This window comes from Biomphalaria glabrata, chromosome 1 (assembly GCF_947242115.1).
Source record: "Biomphalaria glabrata chromosome 1, xgBioGlab47.1, whole genome shotgun sequence".
Lineage (NCBI taxonomy): Eukaryota > Metazoa > Mollusca > Gastropoda > Planorbidae > Biomphalaria > Biomphalaria glabrata.
This window is the reverse complement of record NC_074711.1, coordinates 22,890,517-22,911,530: the sequence shown is the minus strand read 5'-3', so window position 1 is coordinate 22,911,530 and position 21,014 is coordinate 22,890,517. Positions and strand designations below refer to the sequence as shown.

General features: G+C 39.4%; 2 protein-coding genes across 2 annotated transcripts in view; one reads left to right on the top strand and one right to left on the bottom strand.

The window, feature by feature from the left end:
- The window catches only part of LOC106066601 (protein suppressor 2 of zeste-like), a 56,225-nt gene extending 49,431 nt beyond the window's left edge, over positions 1-6,794 (top strand). The window contains exon 10 of the mRNA XM_013225672.2: positions 70-6,794. Coding sequence (XP_013081126.2) covers positions 70-2,292 — 2,223 coding nt within the window. The 3' untranslated portion in view covers positions 2,293-6,794. The remainder of the gene's footprint in view (positions 1-69) is intronic.
- A 1,638-nt stretch (positions 6,795-8,432) lies between these two features.
- On the bottom strand, positions 8,433-19,462 carry LOC129926232 (uncharacterized). The gene is made up of 5 exons (XM_056028811.1): positions 19,263-19,462; positions 17,453-17,533; positions 14,526-14,669; positions 12,286-12,467; positions 8,433-10,077 (listed from the first exon to the last, which is right to left on the bottom strand). Exons 1-5 carry the CDS (start codon positions 19,275-19,277, stop codon positions 9,924-9,926), a joined length of 576 nt encoding a protein of 191 aa, XP_055884786.1. The 5' UTR covers positions 19,278-19,462; the 3' UTR covers positions 8,433-9,923.
- Positions 19,463-21,014: the final 1,552 nt, after the last annotated feature.

Sequence of the window (21,014 nt, the reverse complement as noted above, 5' to 3'; positions counted from 1 at the left end):
ATAAAATCAATTTAGTAAAAATTCACTTTTTATTTTGTAAAGAAATTTATCTTGCTTGTTTGTCTCCAGGAAAGGCCCATGAGAATTTGTTATACAATTACAGAAGATACAAAAGTGACCAAGTCGAAGAGGACATTACCCAAAGCAATATCCACACCTATCACTCATGCTTCTACCATATCAAATAACTCCACACAGTCGGTGCCAAGGACTGAGGTCATGGGAAAAAAGTCCACTGTCTTGGTTCAAACTGTTTTAGATGTGCATGCCCCTGATTTGTCACCACCTGTCCTGACGCCCATGGTCACCTGTACCTCCATAGCACCACCTGTCACAGTATTAACACCTTCTGCAGTTACTTCCTCACCACCATCTGTGTCCACAAAAGGATCAGCAGAGCTAGTGGGACAAGCTCCATTGAAAACAGCACCTGAAAAAGCGACACAGTCTGTCAGTAAGAAGGCATCAGTTCCTTCCTCACCATCCAGAACTCAGTCGAAGCCAGCCAGCGCTGACCTGAAAAATGTGGTGACTGTCACTTCTAATCAGGTCAGCAATCATTCTGAAACAGGCATTGATCACAATAATTCAGGCAGTGATTGCTTTAGTCATAAGGACGCAGTCACAGAAATCAAAGGCAAAGGCTCCGGTCAATGTGAGCCTCGTTCTAAACTGACCCACCTCCTTCACAGTGTCCAGTCCATCCTCAGCAAGAGCAAAAAGAAAAGTCATCAGAAGCTTGACATTCCTTTGTCTTGGAAGCCTGTTCAGGATGTAAACCAACCAACTGCGACGCCATCATCATCCTGGAAGCCAGAAAGTTTGGAGTCACTGACTCCTAGTTATTCTAAAGTCACTTGTAATGACCAGAACAACGTGATTATAACAGACAAACCAGCCTCATTAAACTCACTTGGTCAATCTGGCCGTGACAGATCGCAACCACTTGCTAATGAGACATCTAAATGGACTGAGCCAGAGAAACAAGAGTCCTATATAAGAGTGAAAGATAAAGCAGGAAGAAATCTAAGTGAGTCTGTTGACCAAACTTTTGCGCTGGATAAACTCCACTCCACTAACCAGTCCGACACAGCTGTTCATCAAATTAACAATCCCACCAGCTCATTCTATCTGACATCGGTTGATTGTCCAGCTTCTATTCACACGTCATCTGAGAGTGACCATCTCTTAAAAAAACAATGTAATGAAGAAAGGAATTATTTCAATGGTTCTGGAGTTGTGCCCTCTTTAACCCTCGGAAACAAAAGTCCCACTCCGCCAGTCAAAACCAGCTCTGACAACACATTCTCCAGTGATCCAGCTGATGACGACAGCATTTTCTCCACCTACATTCCAAAGTTTCAGAGACATCGTAAGTTCACTTCGGTCAAGCGGTCAATCTCTTGTGACCATCAGAGTCCATCCCGTGAGGCAGGGGCAATAAATAGCAAATCGCTGACCGTGAGTGATTCTATGGAGAAGAGGAATTGGAAAAAACGGAAGCTCTCTGCTTTGGACATGACCTCTCCAGGGAATCAATCTGTCACCCACAACAGCTTTGAGTCAAACCGCCAAAATATTGAGTCAGATCATTTAAGTCCTGGTGACTCAATAACACCAAAGCACGACCCATATATGTTCACTTCAGGGGAAACTTGTACCACCTCAAGCGTGAATTCTAGAGGCAAACTAGTTGCAAATGTCCATGGATTAAAATCTAGAATAAGTCAGACAGCATTGGACTCGTCAGCCAGTCCTGTAGTCTTCCCCAGTCCAAAAAATGGACTCATTCCACAAAATACTAAAACGGAATGTCCTGCCAGTAAAAACGCTAGCGACTCACCTTTACAAAACTCTAGCAAAGAGTCCAGCCCGAAAAAAAGACATTGTCAAGACAAGGTTACAAATATTACCACACACACTCAAAACATTGCCACTCACGCGCAAAGTAATAACTCTCTTACAAATCTCGTGTCTCGCTCACCCGCTAAAACCACAAAGCTTGGTAAAAAGTGCAAAGAGCAAAAGACAGCCTCGGACAAGAAAAACGGGAATTCCCGAAATTCGCATTCGGCCCGCTCCATGGCGGAGATAACTGTGGACATCAGCAGCAGTCCATCCGACGCTTCCAGCGTGACGTCACCGGCAACGGACGTGACGTCACCCGGCACTGAAGACAGGACTGACACTTCTGTCCTAACAGAGCTGACACCGTCCTGCGACAGTGACTGTGTCTCCAACTACCAAAGCAGGGGCACACCTCTGGATTTATCTAGCAAAAGAAAGAAATGACAATTGGTCGGAATGTCCCGACAGACTGACAATGAAGTAAACACGTTTTAAAACAGAACAGATTGAACCCTAGTGTTCGAAATGTCCAGTGATCTTCGCGTAGTTAAGGTGAAAAAAAAAATGTCAGAAGTTGAGTCATTGGCAATAATACAAAACTCTAAATGTCATCAGCTTTAAACTTGAAGTCTTTGTCTTTAAATGTGTCGATTTCCAGCTCATGAGTTGTATAAGTAAAACCAAATGGTCCAAGTCTACACGGTCTCTAATCTGGACATATTGATGTCATGTTGAAGGTTTATTTCAAATGTTTGGACAATGTGGTAGAGTCCATACAAAATCGATGCTTCAGTTTTTGTAGTTTTCTTGGTTTAGATTGACTAGCCAGTGGTCAGTTATGCCGTTTTGGCCAAATTTGACTTTTTGTTAAGTTAAATTTTTTTTTTAAATTCTTTGTTTATTGTCTGTGATGTATTTGAACACATGTGCCTTTAACATCGGTGAGACTGGTGAATCTGTGAGACTCAATCTCAGTGTGATTAGTGAATACAGTGGTCTATTTATATGACCCTATGTGGTCCTAACATTGTTTTAAGCGAGCTGTTTATTATCAAAGTGATATTTTTGTTGACTTACATGTACAGATGTTGTGGCATTTAACTCGTGATCCGAAGTGATAGGCTACCTGTTTGCTGTGAGTCCAGGTAATGACACCAGGTACATGAGTTAGGAAAAGTTGGTTGTTAACCGTTATCTATAGAAACTGACAATCTTTACTTTAACACCCCATTTGATCTCTATACACTTTCTGACTTCGACGCAGCAGGCTTGTTAGAGGCTGAACATGGAACTGTTTGTTTCCTCTTCAAAACGCCATAATACAATCCTCTTTCAATACTTGTGATGATGTATTATATTGCTTTGCGGCAGCCCAAATCTCCGTGTCGCTTATGAGTAAATCCACACAATCTTCAAGTCATTGGTCTCTGTGCTTCTATCTTTACTTCTTATCCGTGGCTGGGACTTTTCAGGGGCGTCTCTCTGTGGAGCCTGGCTATCTGATCTAAAGGTTAACAACTTAGCTTTGTGTAGGCCGCATGAATCACAAACACTTGACCTGGACTTCTTCATCCAGCCAATACACAATCACAATCATTCGGACACTTCTTCACCCAACCAAGACACAATCACAATCATTCGGACACTTCTTCATCCAACTAAGACACAACCACAATCATTCGGACACTTCTTCATCCAACTAAGACACAATCACAATCATTCGGACACTTTGTCATCCAACCAAGACACAATCACAATCATTCGGACACTTCGTCATCCAACCAAGACACAATCACAATCATTCAGACACTTCGTCATCCAACCAAGACACAATCACAATCATTCGGACACTTCGTCATCCAACTAAGACACAATCACAATCATTCGGACACTCCTTCATCCAACTAAGACACAACCACAATCATTCGGACACTTCGTCATCCAACTAAGACACAATCACAATCATTCGGACAGTTCTTCACCCAACTAAGACACAATCATTGGGGCACTTTATCATACAAGCAATACACAATCATTGGGGCACTTAGTTTGCGTTGTGGTACTTACTTATGTAAGCTTAGTTCTGTGGTTAGTGATGTCAGTTTATGGTTACCTCTCTTGGGGAACAACCTTTCAAGTTTTTAGGATTTGGAAATTCTGTCAATATCTTGTTAAGACAAGGAGGACATATGTACACAGCTGTACAACTGTAAGATGACATGTACACATGCAGTAACCAGTACTCAAACGCTAAATAAATGGCTATGCTCTTAGTTACATATACAGTATCCAGTACTCACCAGCGAAATGAAGTGGCTATGTACTTATTCAAAGGGTAAGAATAGATGATCTTCAATCTCCGTCTTTCCATGTTCGTTGTCTTGTTCCAAAGACATTTTTGTTAACTATATAGATCTAAGTTGTATAAAGTGATGGTACTTGAACTACTGGCATATAGAGACGTATCTAATACTTCTTAGTATGATGTTGAAAATACTGCGTGATGTAATCAACAATTGTATGTATATAATGTTGGAAACATTGTGTCCCCAGGTTTGTTTGTGAAATTATAACATTTTGATTTTTGTTTTTAATTATACATACGCATTGTACATATCATCTGTTGTACACACATCAATGTACACTTCCATCGCTAGATCGTGTTGCCCTGTGTTACCTGTGTACATAACTGTGTACACATTTTAACTTATTACTCATAATCATCCCATCATGCTCTGCTGTTTTCTTCAGTCTTTCTATGACTTCAATCTTTTCTTTCTATCACATTTAGCCTACACATCTAATTATGCACCAGACTGTGTCGAACAGGTGAAATTATTGTTATTTATTTTTTGATTATGACTCATTGTTGCTTTACAAAATAATTTGTTTGTACATTGTACAGAGGAGAGACTTGACACGTTTTTAGAACCACTGTTCACTATACACTGTACACTAATTGCTTGGTGCCTCACTATTCTGCGTTAATTGCTGCTATTGTGTACAAAGCTATACATTTTATCTTGTCATAGACTATCTCTCCATTGAATCCATCTTCTATTCATCTAATCTCCCTCGCCTCTCTCTCTCTCTTGTGTCTAAACACATTTCCCTGTGGCTCACCTTGGTTCTACCTGTTCAACACCTGGTGGAAGACTCGTTGGAAACAGAGAAACTCAAACCTTATGTTTATTTACTTTGGTTTCCAAGAAACGACAGGAAAAAAACACAATACAACTTTTTCCTGCCTTATACGGTACCAATGTTGTGGAAAGCGGTTTTTTTCCCATTCCTTACGATTTAAAATTGAAAAGAAGAAAGATAAATACAAATAGTTTATGATTAGAAATGTCTATAAAATATACTGACCACTAAGTGATTGATATGATCAGAAATTATCTATATACATTTTTTTTTAATTTGATCAGAACTTAATTAATTTCGATCTTAATAAAATCATGAAACAAATGTTTTTATGGACTAAAACTGAAGAACTCTTTCTCTTCTAGCCCCAGCGATGCAACATCTCCTTACAGGGAATGGTAGAGACACAGTAGGCCCGGGCCAAGTTGTTCATGAATTGTTTGATTAGTTTGACTTTCCGGTACACGAACATTGATATCCATTCATTCAATGGTCACTAAAGACCTGGCTGGTCTGTGTGTAACATTCACCAGATACTTCCCATGTATAGAGTTCTGTGTTATCTCAATGTGGTATTAGCGTGAGGAATCATTGTGTCCATTGATTCATCTATTAATGTGTTTGGAGACAGTTACTTTATGTTAACATTATCTTGTCTGTGACTTTTATTACTTCACCCGTACCAGCCCTTTAGTCTCTCTGTCCCTCTTTCCTTTTTCTCCACTTCACCATCATCTCTCTCTCTCTTTCTCCCACACATCTCTCTCTCTTTCTCCCACACATCTCTCTCTCTTTCTCCCACACATCTCTCTCTCTTTCTCCCACACATTTCTTTCTCCCACTAATCTCTCTCTTTCTCCCACTAATCTCTCTCTTTCTCCCCCACATCTCTCTCTTTCTCCCACTAATCTCTCTCTTTCTCCCACACATCTCACTCTTTCTCCCCCACATCTCTCTCTTTCTCCCACTAATCTCTCTCTTTCTCCCACACATCTCACTCTTTCTCCCACACATCTCACTCTTTCTCCCACACATCTCACTCTTTCTCCAACATCTCTCTCTTTCTCCCACACATTGCTCTCTTTCTCCCACACATTGCTCTTTCTCCCACACATTGCTCTTTCTCCCACACATCTCTCTTTCTCCCACACATATCTCTCTTTCTTCCACACATTGCTCTCTATCTCACACACATCTCTCTTTTTCTCCCACACATCTCTCTCTTTCTCCCACATCTCTCTCTTTCTCCCACACATAACATAAATGCATATAAGCACCATCTTGACCTGAGACATGTGACCTTCAACTACTCACCCACTACGTTTTCAGCCTCATATCTTAGATGACCTCACCTGACCTGGTCACGAGACGTTTACAACTGGTTTACTTAGTCACTATTTCGTTGAATTGTTCTCGAATTCATTGCTATGAAACAAAAAGGACATTTGCCGGACACCAATTATATTTGAATCGCCTGCACCAACTACACTGCACCAACTACACTGCCACTGAATTCTGGTGTGTGAGAAGACGAAAGTGTGTACACATTTTGCCTCTACACGTGTTCAGAAGTATCAAGTGCTAGAGATGAAACTTGTTAGTCATTTCTTTGTATGTTTAATTACGTGATGTCCTGACACTATTTGACACAGCCTGTCAATGTTGGGACTCTAGGTCATAGAATGGTGTTATTGAATGAATTTATTCATATTTGACTGTACGTAAAGAGGTGACTTGTACTTACAGATAGTCAGTTGAACAACAAAAAAAAATAAACTTAAGTTCTTTAAAAAAAAAAAAAAACTTATTTGTTTGATTTTTTTATTTAACGAATTAGATAAGTATGTATGTATGTATGTCAAAAGTATATGGTATGAAAGTCGCAAGAATCGATTAAAGGATATCTTAATCGACCATCGGCGGACAATGGTTTTGCTTGCCCTGGAAGTGGCAAAATATGAAGGTCACAGCTAGGGCTGCGTAGCCACGGGAAATACTGTATTCCTCATTATTCTTCGGACTCGAAGAAAACCGTTATTATGGTATGGAAGTGTTCACTGTTGCTAGCTAGATTATGGTTGGCGCGAGGGACTTCACTTTACCACACACACACACATGTTATTGGCCAAGTTCAGACCTTTTCCATTTCACCTCCTTAAGTTACATTTCAATGTACACCAGGGGTCTCAAACTCATTTTAGCCTGTGGGCCACAGTGGAAAGTAACAATCATTCAGAGGGCCGCACCACAAAAAGACTGCAGTTAAATGCTAAAGTAAAGTTTTTATAATTATTAATTACATTTAGTGTAGTTCATTACATGCACAGGCAGTTTAGTTTACTAAAATAAGTTGACGTTGTCTCTGTCACTAATTAAAAAGCAGAAACTGTAGTTCCCCCTAAAAAAACAACTATAATTACTAGGCCTACTGCAGATGGCTCGTCACTCATGTTTCTGTCCACTCAGCTGAGAGCGTTTGGCAGAGACCAGACCATCAACGTTAGGCTTTAAGTCGCGTGTAGTGGCAAGCCGCAAGGTTGCTCTCAGAGGCTCATCAGTCATTCTTAATCGTAATGCTGTTTTGTTGATCTTCAATCTGGAGAAAAACTGTTCATAAACGTACGTACTCCCAAACATCGCTAGAATTCTAGCAGCTGCGCAGAATAAGTTTGGAAACTTCTCTCTGGAAAGAAACTGATAGAAATCTGGAACACCTACATCAGCGTATTTTTGCTTCAGAACAGTGTCACACTGCAGGTCCAGTAGTTCCATTTGGACTTCCTCTGGAACGTTTTTCACGTCAACTGCGAACGGAGTGGCAACAAGGAAAAACTGTGGTTCGAGAGCCACCGGTAGACTCTTCCAGTGCAATGGAATATACTACAAAGTCTTTTGCAGCGGCAATCAGTTGCTGTTGAACATTTGTCGCTGACTCGGTGATCCTGCTTGCAACTGTGTTCGCAGACAAACTCGTGCCTTCGAAGAGTTTCTTTTTCTCAGGGCAGATCATTTCACACACCTGCAGCATACACTTTTTTACAAACTGGTCGTGATGCCATCTCGCTAACAACAAAGCCTGACTTCACAGAATCTTTGCTTGCAGTGGGCGGACACCTCATTTACTGATTTGTGCAGTTGTAAATCATTTCACGGCTTATATGTGGTCATTGTAAGTTTTATCTAATTCTTTTGATCGCAGACGTGGCCGCGGGCCACACAAATTTGTTTCGCGGGCCACATGTTTGAGACCACTGATGTACACTAACAGACGTGTTTTGTTTCGGGCAGTTCTGCAGAACTAAAGAGTATTGTGTCCTCGTCCATACTTCCTAGGGGGATGACAGCGGGCAGAGCTCGAACTGGGGACCATAGTAATGACAGTCCGAAACGCAAACCACATAATCAGACAACCACCTCAAAAATACATTTATTTTTTTTAATTTGTGCCATTATTTATTGTCAAAGTTTTCCTTTGCGTCAAACTAACTAGACATTGACATGTAGCCTAGAACTAAACATTGACATGTAGCCTAGAATTAAACATTGACATGTAGTCTAGAAAGGTAAAGAATCGATGTAAAAAGTGTAAAATCTGGTAACAAAAACTTCAGTATATTCTATTTGAAAAATAATATTTATCTAAATATGAAATTTTGCGACTGCTATCAAAATAAATCAAAACCCAATCGGGCTCATCTTAACAGCTGCAGAGCTCTGATTGTCAGATGGACAGAAGAAACATTTTCTTTTCTCTAATTGCACAATGTATTTCTTTTCTCGCTAAATACAAAAGTGTGTGTATATAGAAAAGATGGTAGCTAAATAAATTGTGTATATAGATAAGATGATAGCTAGATAAAATGTTGTGTATATAGACAAGATGATAGCTATATAAAGTATATAGACAAAATGGTTAGCAGGGATAAATAAGCAGTGCTTGATGTCACATTTTTTTTCCCTTAAAGTATTGTAAGCGTTATACATTTTGTCTTGGTTACCATGGTTACAAGTAAAAAAAAAAAAAAGTCTCTTGATAAAATCAATGAAAATTACATCACATATGAGGCTATTGATTATTGAGGTAAATATGGCGAATTCTCTGTGCAATGGCTTCAGGAGAACGTCTCGGTGAAAAAGCTTAAAGTACAACGCTTCGGCGCAAGGCCTTTAGGACAACGCCTCAGTGAAAAAGCTTAACGCCTCAGTGCGAGAGATCGGCGTCAATGACATTCCAAATGTTTTACATTTGAAAAATAAACGATTTTTGTTTCCTCTCCCGCCCCCGCCCACAACTCCGATTGAAAACAGAGTTTAAAATATAAAGCCTGCTGGTTATTAGGTCAGGGACAAAAGATCCTTTAGAAAAAATCAAAGAAATTAGTATCAAGGGGGGTAGCCATCACGTTTTTGGCAAACGAAGTGTGTGTCTTAACGTTATGCCTGGACATTGTATACCTTTGATGTTATTTACGAATTGTCTTACAGACACGCAGTGATAGATTTCTCGTCTGCAGTGCATAAAACGTGGTGCACACAATGCGTCGTTGTTGTTGGGAATAGACTTCTTCTGGAGCCCAGCCAAAAGAGCTTTAATTTGAATTGTTTTGTCTTGCATACTCCAGAACTAATGGTCACAATGCCAGCCCAAGTTCGAGTCAGCTTCACGTCGCTCTTTGCGTCGTAAGTTGTCACATGCTGAAATGTAAGTTAGAGGAGCTTGAATGAAGCGTGATTCAGCGAATTCCTACAGATGGTCGGAAGCCCAACATCGTTTTACCACGTCTGGTTGCTAGGGTAACGATGATTACGCCATGAGTAGAATGTCGGTGGAACTATGGCCAATGCCATGGTGGAGAAGATATTGTCCCCTGTTGTGTAGAGTTCTTGTCCCTTAATTCCAAAAACAATATGACGTCAATTGATACATGGACCTAATCAGGAACATGAACTATTGGTATTTGTACTGCATCTATATTGAACAAATGAAGGACTTTCCCAAATGCATCCAATTCGTCGTTACATCTCATTTCTACGTCGGAACCGATCACAGACTTTGGGTCCTTCAAAATGTCCATATCGTTACCGCTGAAAAATGTCAAAAAAAATTTTTTTTTTAAATCAAACTGAAAGACAAAACAAAATCTCTAAAGTGTTTTAATTGAAGTTTGGTTTGGAAGTAGATACGCCATACATATTAAATTAAGAAATACTTTTACATTAAGAAAAATAAAAATAATCATAGATAAAACAGATTGGAATAAAACTATATCGTCTTATCATTTGTGTACACTGCCGAGGAATCTTTACTTCAAAAGTCTGTGGGGTCTAGATCCATATTACACTCGTTTGTGGGGTCTAGACTTATTTTCAGGGGCGGACTGGCTATATGAGCATTTGGGCAAATGCCCGAATGCCGGTTCTCAAATGGGCCTAAAAGGGCCTCATGAATGGCACGCATTAAATTGTTAAAGGTTTTATAATATTCTCATGTATAAGGGGCTATACGAGCGTCATGTTAAAAACATCTTTTACAGATTATAATACTAATTTAATCTCACACATTTTCAAAAATAATGTCATTGCCTACATCCGTAGACAGTGCTCTTAGTAGCCTTCATCCTTTTAGGGCCTTCAAACATAGCGATTCAAAAGCAACATAAGGTCTTTATTTCTTATAAAGATATAGAGGATGCATACAGTTATCGATACATTATAAAAAAAATAACATAATGATTTTGAGAACAGATAGGCCTATAATTGGAGGCCCATCATATGATAGACAATTTATGGGCTGTAGTGTATAGAAATGCCTGGGCCGATTTTGACATCCAGTCCGCCCCTGTTTATATTACACTCGTTTGTGGGGTCTAGATCTATATTACACTCAGTGGCGTAGCAAGGTATCCGTGGGCCAGGGTTCAAGAATGTGTTGGTTGCCCCCCCCCCCCCCCCTAATAAGACATATTTACTGTCCGACAAGAAAAATTGTGTAGTCTGTGTATCGGTAAGTGTGTCAAAAGATCAGTCAAGCAGTCCAGCTGTGTACCTTTTTTTTGTCAATAACATTGTCATTACGTTTTCTTCAGCTATTATTACGTACAATGAATAGTGACTTGAAACAATGTTTTAAGAGTACATTTTTCCATATAAATTTACATTCCAAAGTATATCAATGTTAAAAAAAAAATTAATCTAGTTCTATGTCTATCAGTTGACAGTAAATAGGTCTAAAATGTATTTATTAAAATTTCATTTTTCTTGCTATCTCAGTTACAAAGTCAGAAACCTGCTCTGCTTCATACAACTTCTAAAATACTTTTGTTTTAATCAATCGCAACTTTTAAAATGACCGCTCTGCTGACCAACTGTTACGGGCAGAGGGACTCGGGATTGACGACTGCAAAGGTTGACCAATATGTTATAGTTTAAGATATCTAAAGTGTTTCCTGCAAAATGACTGAAAAAAAAAATATTTCCGCGCTATTTTGTCTACGCTATTCTGTCCGCGCTATTTTGTCGGGTCACCCTTGATATGTTGTGAGCAAAAATACTCATAAACGTTTTGTAGTAAGTCAAAAAATCTGCAACTTCTTGAACATAGCTGTCAGAATCATTTAAGGCCAAATTTAAGTTCATATGTGAACAATATGCGCAATAGAATGCTTTTGCTAAAATTGCTTTTGCTAAAATTGCTTTTGATGAAGCGATTCTTGAAGATTATTGTAGGCCTTCTGTCCACTCATATGGCAAGCACCATCATATCATGGCCTCGCCATTTATTTGAAGATAAATGGGGATTTTTTTATTAATTGCAGTATTTATTTAGCCAATTCTGCAGACTTCTGGTTTCTGACAAATATGAGAATCTACGATCTAGAAATGACGCTCTGGTTTCTTTCTCTTTGGGTGTTCCGTCTTCAGAGATAACGAAACAATATTGGGATAGGATGTTCATCGGCTTTTACAAAAGTACATTTTTTTTTTTTACTTTGGTGTTACCCCCAAGGGCTCACGTGGTCCCTAATTGGTCACGGCCCATGTGCCGAAGCACAATGAAACCCCTACGCGCTATGGGTGCTACACTCACGGCTGTTGGCCTCTATGGTGGTTGGCCTGGGTTCATTGAACCCCTTCACGCCAGGGGGGCTACGCCACTGGATGTATAGCACACCACTAGACAGCTGTCCATTCTCTTAAACACATCATCCGTTTTTCTTTTTTTTAAGTTTAACTTTTCCAATAGTTCATTCAAATATATTTTATTTGAAACTCACTGTCCAACCAGAAACTTGCCTGCGTAAACAAATACTCTTCATCAATCGCCAAATCTTCCTGACGCTAGACCAGTTACACATGTACAAGACATGTTGAAAATAGTGGATGACGATAGCCGAGCTGGACTGCATGACCTCTGTCTGGGACTCGTAGATTTCATAAGAGTACTTGAAGAATCTGAAGTCTATTGGTAATGGAGTCTACTCAAAAGAAAAAGAAAAAAAAAATACAATAATCTAGTTAGTGAAGATATGTTCTCAATTGTTACAAAATAGCGAACAACAAAAAAGCACCGATAAAATAGTAACGACTAAATAGCGAATGACATAATAGCGCCGACAAAGTAGCTTGAAATTTCTGGACGAAATAGCACGCCACAAATAATCAGTACCGGCTTGTAGCAAGTGAAGGCCCTGGACAGGATATCCCCGTACCCTCTAGATGTCAAGCATGTGGTAGTTGTGAAGAAAGAAATGTAGTACTTGAACAATTAGAACCTTATTTCCCATATTTTCTAATCATTTTATATGCATATTTGTGTTAAAAATTAAATTGTTTGAACTATTGGGACCACAGGGAGAGGCTTTGTGTGGCCTTGCCATATAATGATAGGCCTAAGTGTGCTACACATTGAAATAGAAGTAACTCTATGATATATTTCTAAAGTACCACTGAATCACTGATTGATCACGAGATCTTTTAAACTGTCCAACTTCTCCGCATGTCGTACACAGGTTTCTTCTACGTCCTAGACGCTCACTAAGAACCCGATTTGACTTGCAACCTAACGCCTGGTACTTGCAACCTGACCCCTGGTACTTGCAACCTGACGCCTGGTATTTGCAACCTGACTCCAGGTATTTGCAACCTGACGCCTGGTATTTGCAACCTGACGCCTGGTATTTGCAACCTGACGCCTGGTACTTGCAACCTGATGCCTGGTACTTGCAACCTGACGCCTGGTATTCGCAAAAAAAATAAAAAATTATAAAACTCAAGCTTTCTATATGACGTTTGTATTTTATTTTCGGTATTTCCCCAAAAGTCCACAGTGTTGTAACAAATACACTACTTCACGGGCTAAACAAAGTGTCGGCTAAGGTTGATCGTTAAAATGTGGCCCGTTTATTACAATTAGTAAAAGAAAGAAAAAAAGGGGGAGGGGGTTTTCAGCCATAATAAACTTAGGAAGAAATCAACGGGCATAGCCGGTGTGTACTGCAAGTATGATATATATATATATATTTATTTATTTAATTTGTTCTTCTTTGCCTATTAAAAGGCCCTAAGCCTTTGGGGATATGCCCCCCCCCCTTTTTTTTTTTCAAGGCAATTTTTCCATTGCTCTTTCTTTAAAATGATTGAAAATGTCCACGTCACCGATTCAGGGGGAGGCAAGCTGTAATTTATGTTACCTATAGGTGAATCAAACATTGCCTAGTATAAATTGTTTTCTATTATGTTTATATATTTATCTTATACAGTATTTCTTTTAAATAAAGACAAAATATAATAATAAATATTGGCATTATTTTGTCATCGCTATTTTGTCATCGCTATTTTGTCATCGCTATTTTGTCGTCGCTATTTTCTTGGTACTATTTTGCCGTTCACTATTTTTTCCCCAAAGATTTCTAGGGGGAATCGTGAGGACGTTTTTGAAGTACTCGTCCAGTGTGCACCAATGAAGAGATTGCAAGCTAATAGAAGGAATGGTCAACAAATTGCAGACGTAAAATGACTCGAAAATATAATGCGGGTGAACATTGGTCATAGGATTCAATTGGCTGCTTTCTTTTTGTAAAGTCCTATTTCACCAGTCAGTCAGTTAGAGTAGATCTACCAGTCAATCAGTCATTCAGTTCATCAGTCAAATAGATCAGTTCTACCATTCAATCAGTCATTCAGTTCATCAGTCAAATAGATCAGTTCTACCAGTCAATCAGTGAGATCAGTTCAATAGTCAGTGAGTCAGTAAAATCATTTTTCTAGTCAGTCAGTCAGATCAATTCTTCCAGAGTCTCTCCCTCTGTTTCTTTCTCCTCCTATCTCTCTCTCTCTCTCTCTCTCTCACACACACACACACTCCCTCTGTCTCTATTTCGTCCTCTCTCTCTCTCTTTCTCTCATTGCACCACTCATGTACAAGTTTTGTGTTTTATCTTTGGCTTATTTTGGTTCCTTTGTTTTGACTCAAACTTCATTTTGAACTCAAGACACACACAGACAAACCAAATGGACCTGTTGTTAAGACTTACCAGAATAGGAGCCACTCTGGCGGTCTTTTTCCTGCAGGTGAGCTGCACTTCTTCTGTCTTGGTGTAACACAACAGCCATAGATATCTCATGAAGATGACCAGAATCAAGGCCACGATCAGGGTTAAGAAGTAAATGGTGTAGATCTACAACAAATGAGAAATTAGTGAAGGACTCTGTCGCAAGCAATGTGTACACTATAGTCTTAGCACTACATTCGTAGAGCTTGTGTGTTCTCTTCTCTCTCTCACTCTGTTAAGTCTGACTGACGTCTGCTACGTAATCTAGCCTAGACTTCAAGTACTGCTTTAGTTTGTTATCGTGTGTGTTTCAAGATAAAGAGAGGTCTACGGATGATGAAACAAAAAAATGTCACCCACCCAAAAGCAAACTTGAAAATATTTAATTAGCATCTGTTTAATTTACAATTCTCATGGTATCATGTAAAAAAATAAATGTTAAGGGTTAGAATGTGTATGAATATCTATACCCATATTTCAATCATTAGAAAGCCAATACCAGCTCACTGAGGCTCACTCTGTCTGTCTGGTACAAAGCTTATCTCAACTCACTCTGTCTGTCTGGTACAAAGCTTATCTCAACTCACTCTGTCTGTCTGGTACAAAGCTTATCTCAACTCACTCTGTCTGTCTGGTACAAAGCTTATATCAACTCACTCTGTCTGTCTGGTACAAAGCTTATCTCAACTCACTCTGTCTGTCTGGTACAAAGCTTATCTCAACTCACTCTGTCTGTCTGGTACAAAGCTTATCTCAACTCACTCTGTCTGTCTGGTACAAAGCTTATATCAACTCACTCTGTCTGTCTGGTACAAAGCTTATATCAACTCACTCTGTCTGTCTGGTACAAAGCTTATCTCAACTCACTCTGTCTGTCTGGTACAAAGCTTATATCAACTCACTCTGTCTGTCTGGTACAAAGCTTATCTCAACTCACTCTGTCTGTCTGGTACAAAGCTTATCTCAACTCACTCTGTCTGTCTGGTACAAAGCTTATATCAACTCACTCTGTCTGTCTGGTACAAAGCTTATCTCAACTCACTCTGTCTGTCTGGTACAAAGCTTATCTCAACTCACTCTGTCTGTCTGGTACAAAGCTTATCTCAACTCACTCTGTCTGTCTGGTACAAAGCTTATATCAACTCACTCTGTCTGTCTGGTACAAAGCTTATATCAACTCACTCTGTCTGTCTGGTACAAAGCTTATCTCAACTCACTCTGTCTGTCTGGTACAAAGCTTATCTCAACTCACTCTGTCTGTCTGGTACAAAGCTTATCTCAACTCACTCTGTCTGTCTGGTACAAAGCTTATCTCAACTCACTCTGTCTGTCTGGTACAAAGCTTATCTCAACTCACTCTGTCTGTCTGGTACAAAGCTTATCTCAACTCACTCTGTCTGTCTGGTACAAAGCTTATCTCAACTCACTCTGTCTGTCTGGTACAAAGCTTATCTCAACTCACTCTGTCTGTCTGGTACAAAGCTTATCTCAACTCACTCTGTCTGTCTGGTACAAAGCTTATCTCAACTCACTCTGTCTGTCTGGTACAAAGCTTATATCAACTCACTCTGTCTGTCTGGTACAAAGCTTATCTCAACTCACTCTGTCTGTCTGGTACAAAGCTTATCTCAACTCACTCTGTCTGTCTGGTACAAAGCTTATCTCAACTCACTCTGTCTGTCTGGTACAAAGCTTATCTCAACTCACTCTGTCTGTCTGGTACAAAGCTTATATCAACTCACTCTGTCTGTCTGGTACAAAGCTTATCTCAACTCACTCTGTCTGTCTGGTACAAAGCTTATCTCAACTCACTCTGTCTGTCTGGTACAAAGCTTATCTCAACTCACTCTGTCTGTCTGGTACAAAGCTTATCTCAACTCACTCTGTCTGTCTGTCTGTCTGTCTAGTAAACATTTGTATATTCGTTATTTCCCCAACACCCAATCTCGTATCAAGCTGAAATTTGGCACAATTATTATTTATGTGACATCACAAGAATCAATAAAAAAAAAACAATTAGTCATTAACTATTGGTAATTAATTATTTTGTTTGGTATCTGTTAATGTTTCATTTTGTTTTTGGACATTATTCAAAACCACACACTCATTTTAATGGTAAAGACGTAGCAATAATAACCCAACAAACGTGACTACCAAATCTAATGGACAACAAGAACTATTGTTCTTTACAAAAATAAAACATAACGCAATTTTTTTTTCTTTTTTACATTTTTGGGTTTTACTCAATATAGGAACTCCGGAGCTCCTATTGTACGGAATAAGCAACACTAGAAGTGGACAGTTTGTAGCCACGACAGTGTAGTCAACTGTAAGATTTCAAGTAGTCTCTGGGAAAATGAGGGGAAAAAAACAGAAAGTAAACTTGTCGACCCGTCAAAATATGGAATTTTTCTCAATGGTGGTGCTTCTTTATTGTGGAGTCCCCTGGTCAGTAGCCCCCGCCTCTCATTAGCCCTGAACACACAAACAAAACATAGATTCATAACATTCTTTTTAAATACTTAATAAAATGAACATTTATATATATACATATATGTAGACAGAAGATCAAAATGTGTACTTACCATTTCCGGAGACAGAAGATCAAAATGTGTACTTACCATTTCCGGAGACAGAAGATCAAAATGTGTACTTACCATTTCCGGAGACAGAAGATCAAAATGTGTACTTACCATTTCCGGAGACAGAAGATCAAAATGTGTACTTCCCATTTCCGGAGACAGAAGATCAAAATGTGTACTTACCATCTCCGGAGACAGAAGATCAAAATGTGTACTTACCATTTCCGGAGACAGAAGATCAAAATGTGTACTTACCATTTCCGGAGACAGAAGATCAAAATGTGTACTTACCATTTCCGGAGACAGAAGATCAAAATGTGTACTTACCATCTCCGGAGACACATGTTCACTTATGATCTCCGTTAACATTCTCCTTGAACTCAGAAAGACTAAGGAAGTCTCGCGCAGCTATAAATAGAAACAAAGACTCCATATAGCGCTTTGGTAGAATAAGTGCAAGTTAGCTAGAGGGTAGCTCGGCTTAGGGAGACCCCAGTTAGAGCCCACTTGCTACGTTCCTTTTGCTCCTAAAATGAGAAGAGTCTGTAGGAGAACAAAGGAGGGCAGTCTTCTGGGGGTAGTGTAAGTACGCTTGTCAATGTAGACACCGCCCTACTGCTCAACAAATCAAGGAGGGAGGGGGGAGCATTTAAAAACTGGGTATAGGTTTAGCCTATCTTATCTTCTTATCTTATATAATACAGACGTTACTTCAAAAAAGAAGATGATTACGTCCTACGCGTCATGCATTTAGTCATGCATATTAACCAATGACTTTAATTCTGCTAAGTCACTGGTTTTCCTGGCTAGCTCAGGCAACCCATTCCATGCTCTAATAGCACTAGGGAAGAAAGAGCATTTGTACAGATTTGTCCTAGCCTATGGAACTAGGAGTGTGCCTTTATATTTGTGTCTTTCTGAGTATTTTAGTAGATTTTGTTTTTGTATTTGAAAATTATGGTTCAGTGTTTTATGTATAATTGCTACTTTATTTTTGCGTCTAAAGGTGTTATTCTAGTCAAATGTGAATATTCGTTTGTTTAGTTTGTTATGAATCTCACTGCTCTATTTTGTGTCTGTTCCAGTTTCTTAATGTTTTCTTGAGTTGAGGGGTCCCAAACAGAGGATGCATATTCTATTATTGGCCTAACCAAGGTTAAATAACATTTTAATTGTATGTTCTTATTTGATTTATAGAAATTTCATAAACCCTAATGCTTTGTTTTGATTTTTTTATAGTTTCATCAATATGGGGATTCCGTGACAGTTTTTCATTTATTATGTTTATATGTTTCAACTTAGCTGAAAGTAGCTAGCACATTAATAACATGGAAATTCTTCGCCAAAGTGCATGGCATGAAATATTCTTTGTCCAAACAATATTAGTTCAACGTCAAAGACTGTGTAGCTAGGTCCTGTATCTTTTGTGTCCTCGTAAACATTATTACATCTAGGATCTAGGTCTATATAGCTACAACGAGGGCTTCGTGTGTTTCCGTCAACATTGAATAGACTTAGCTAAACCCAATTCTAAAACAGACTCTCTTTCTTCTTATTACCCCGTGCTACTTCTTCTCTAATGTCGCTAGGCATGAAACGGGTTGCCTGCATCAGCCATAAAAACCAATGTCTTGGAAGAGTTTAACTCTCCTTTTAACCTGCACGACTAGATTAATACATGGATACATATGTCTATTGATACTAACATCACACACACACACATCTATCTATCTATCTATCTAACTATCTATATATATATATATATATATATATATATATATATATATATATATATATAATATATATATATATACATATATATATATATTCTCTTCTATAATACAGATGTTACTTCAAAAAAGAAGATGATTACGTCCTACGCGTCATGCATCTAGTCATGCATGTTAACCAATGACTTTAATTCTGCCATGTCACTGGTTTTCCTGGCTAGCTCAGGCAACTCATTTTGTGCTATAATAGCACTAGAGAAGAAGGATATATATATGATATGTGTGTGTCTATGGATACGAAATAATTTTCTGTTTCGAAGGTACGTCTGTACTTTATAAGATAAGACATGATAACATGATAAGATACTTTTTATGTCTATTATTAGCAAAGACCGTGATTTCCTTACTTTACATTGTATCATGGTTTCATCAATCAGTCTGGCTCGCCTACTCGGGAATTGATGACAACCTGTGTGTGGCCTTGGAGACCAATACAAAAAATAGCCATAGTATTTGTAAACATGGATGTATCTAGAGTCTAGTCTGTTATGCGGCGGCTACTTTGACAAGATAGGCTGGGAAATGTCACTATAGTTTTCATTTGAATGTTCCGGTAGAACTTTTTAAATAATTATTAAAAAATGAAACCAAATAGATTTAATCACAAACATAACTTTTTATTATTAAAAGAACCCGTTCATCTTCGGAATGTAAGTTGAATATGGAAATAAAACAAATAGACCACTAATAAGTGACCCTGGTCTTTGCTAAAATTGCTAATATTGAAAATAATAATGACAAAAGAACAAAATAGGATTAAGATTAGGCGATAGTGGAGGTCAAATAAAAGTATAATATTCCAAAGTTGTATATGGATTTGAGACATTGCTCTTGTAAAGATAGCAGTTAAGACTTCTTTGAGCGCTTTCACCGTAGATGTTTGCGCTCCATGGGACATACGGTGGCAAGACCGCACTACAAACAGCGATGCTCTTGCTATTGCCGGTATGATCAGTATAGAGGGACTTCTTATAGTCCGACAATTACGCTGAGCAGGGCACTAATCCCGTATGGGTGACGAACGTATGTCAAAGGCAGTTTTTTTTTTTTGGGTGAGCTGAAATGTGGTCGGCGTAACAAAGGTGCGTCGAAAACGCTTGTAAGACCGTATAGATGTCCACGTCAGGTTCGAGATGATCCCTTTTATGGACCTTGTGACCCTGGAAAGGATTTTATCCCGTGGTAATAGGTTCTTCACAAATCCCTCTGTCTGGGGACCCCGTCAACGAGATGATCATTTAATCACATCCGTTCGGTCATGGGTCAGGGTACCTTAAGCCAACGCAATGGGTTCCACCGACCCATGCGAGGCCGGAGGTCGAGCCCATGGGGGGCCCTCCATATTCATATAATGTACCATTGCCCTCGTGGGGGAGACATCACCACCTGTATGACCCCCGTAGGGGAACGACGCAATGGGTTTCGGACTGGGTAGTAAGCCTTTCTCACTTCCCCACCACGTGCAGGTACACTCGCTAGAGCATATCTGTGTGGTAGCTCACTGGGAGCCATGTTTGCTCTCGTTCTTGGCCTTTCCGCTTCCCCGGGCGGACGTTTCCACGGAGGTGCCACGCCGAGGCGACGGGAGCATTTCCTCTGTGCTTATAAGACCAGCTTAGGTGCCAAGTTGCATTAGCTGACATGGAAGAATCCACCTAGCTTCAGAACGAGACAGCTGGAGCTCACAGGCCACGGGATACATTTGAAACCAAAAGAAAATCCACTGCGGAATACAGAAAAGAAAAACTAAATCGACCACCGGCGGTTAATGGTAATGTCTGCTCTGGATGTGTCAAAATGTGTAGTGTGTAGTTCGCAGCCTGGGCATGTGTACCCACGTGAACTACGTCACTCCTCATTTAATCTTTGGACTCGAAGACAAGCTTTAGTTTTATTCCCAGCTTTGATATGAGCCGAGGAGGTAATTACTAATGACCTTGTAGACATCTTCGTGAACTTAGCATTCCTTGTAAGATTTTCATTACTTGTCAAGGGGCAGTACTGCTGCAGACCTGCAATAGCCTAGTAAAATCACTCTCTCTTATGGGGGAGACTACAATGAATTTCGTTTCCCTTTAATAAATTTCGAGCCAGAACCT

Bases quoted from the DNA above. Each gene is read 5' to 3' on its own strand.
- LOC129926232 (XM_056028811.1), bottom strand. The intron at 12,468-14,525 runs GTAAGTCTTAAC...TCTTTTGAGTAG, and splicing joins CCAGAGTGGCTCCTATTCTG to ACTCCATTACCAATAGACTT. The intron at 10,078-12,285 runs GCAAGTTTCTGG...GACATTTTTCAG, and splicing joins AAGAGTATTTGTTTACGCAG to CGGTAACGATATGGACATTT.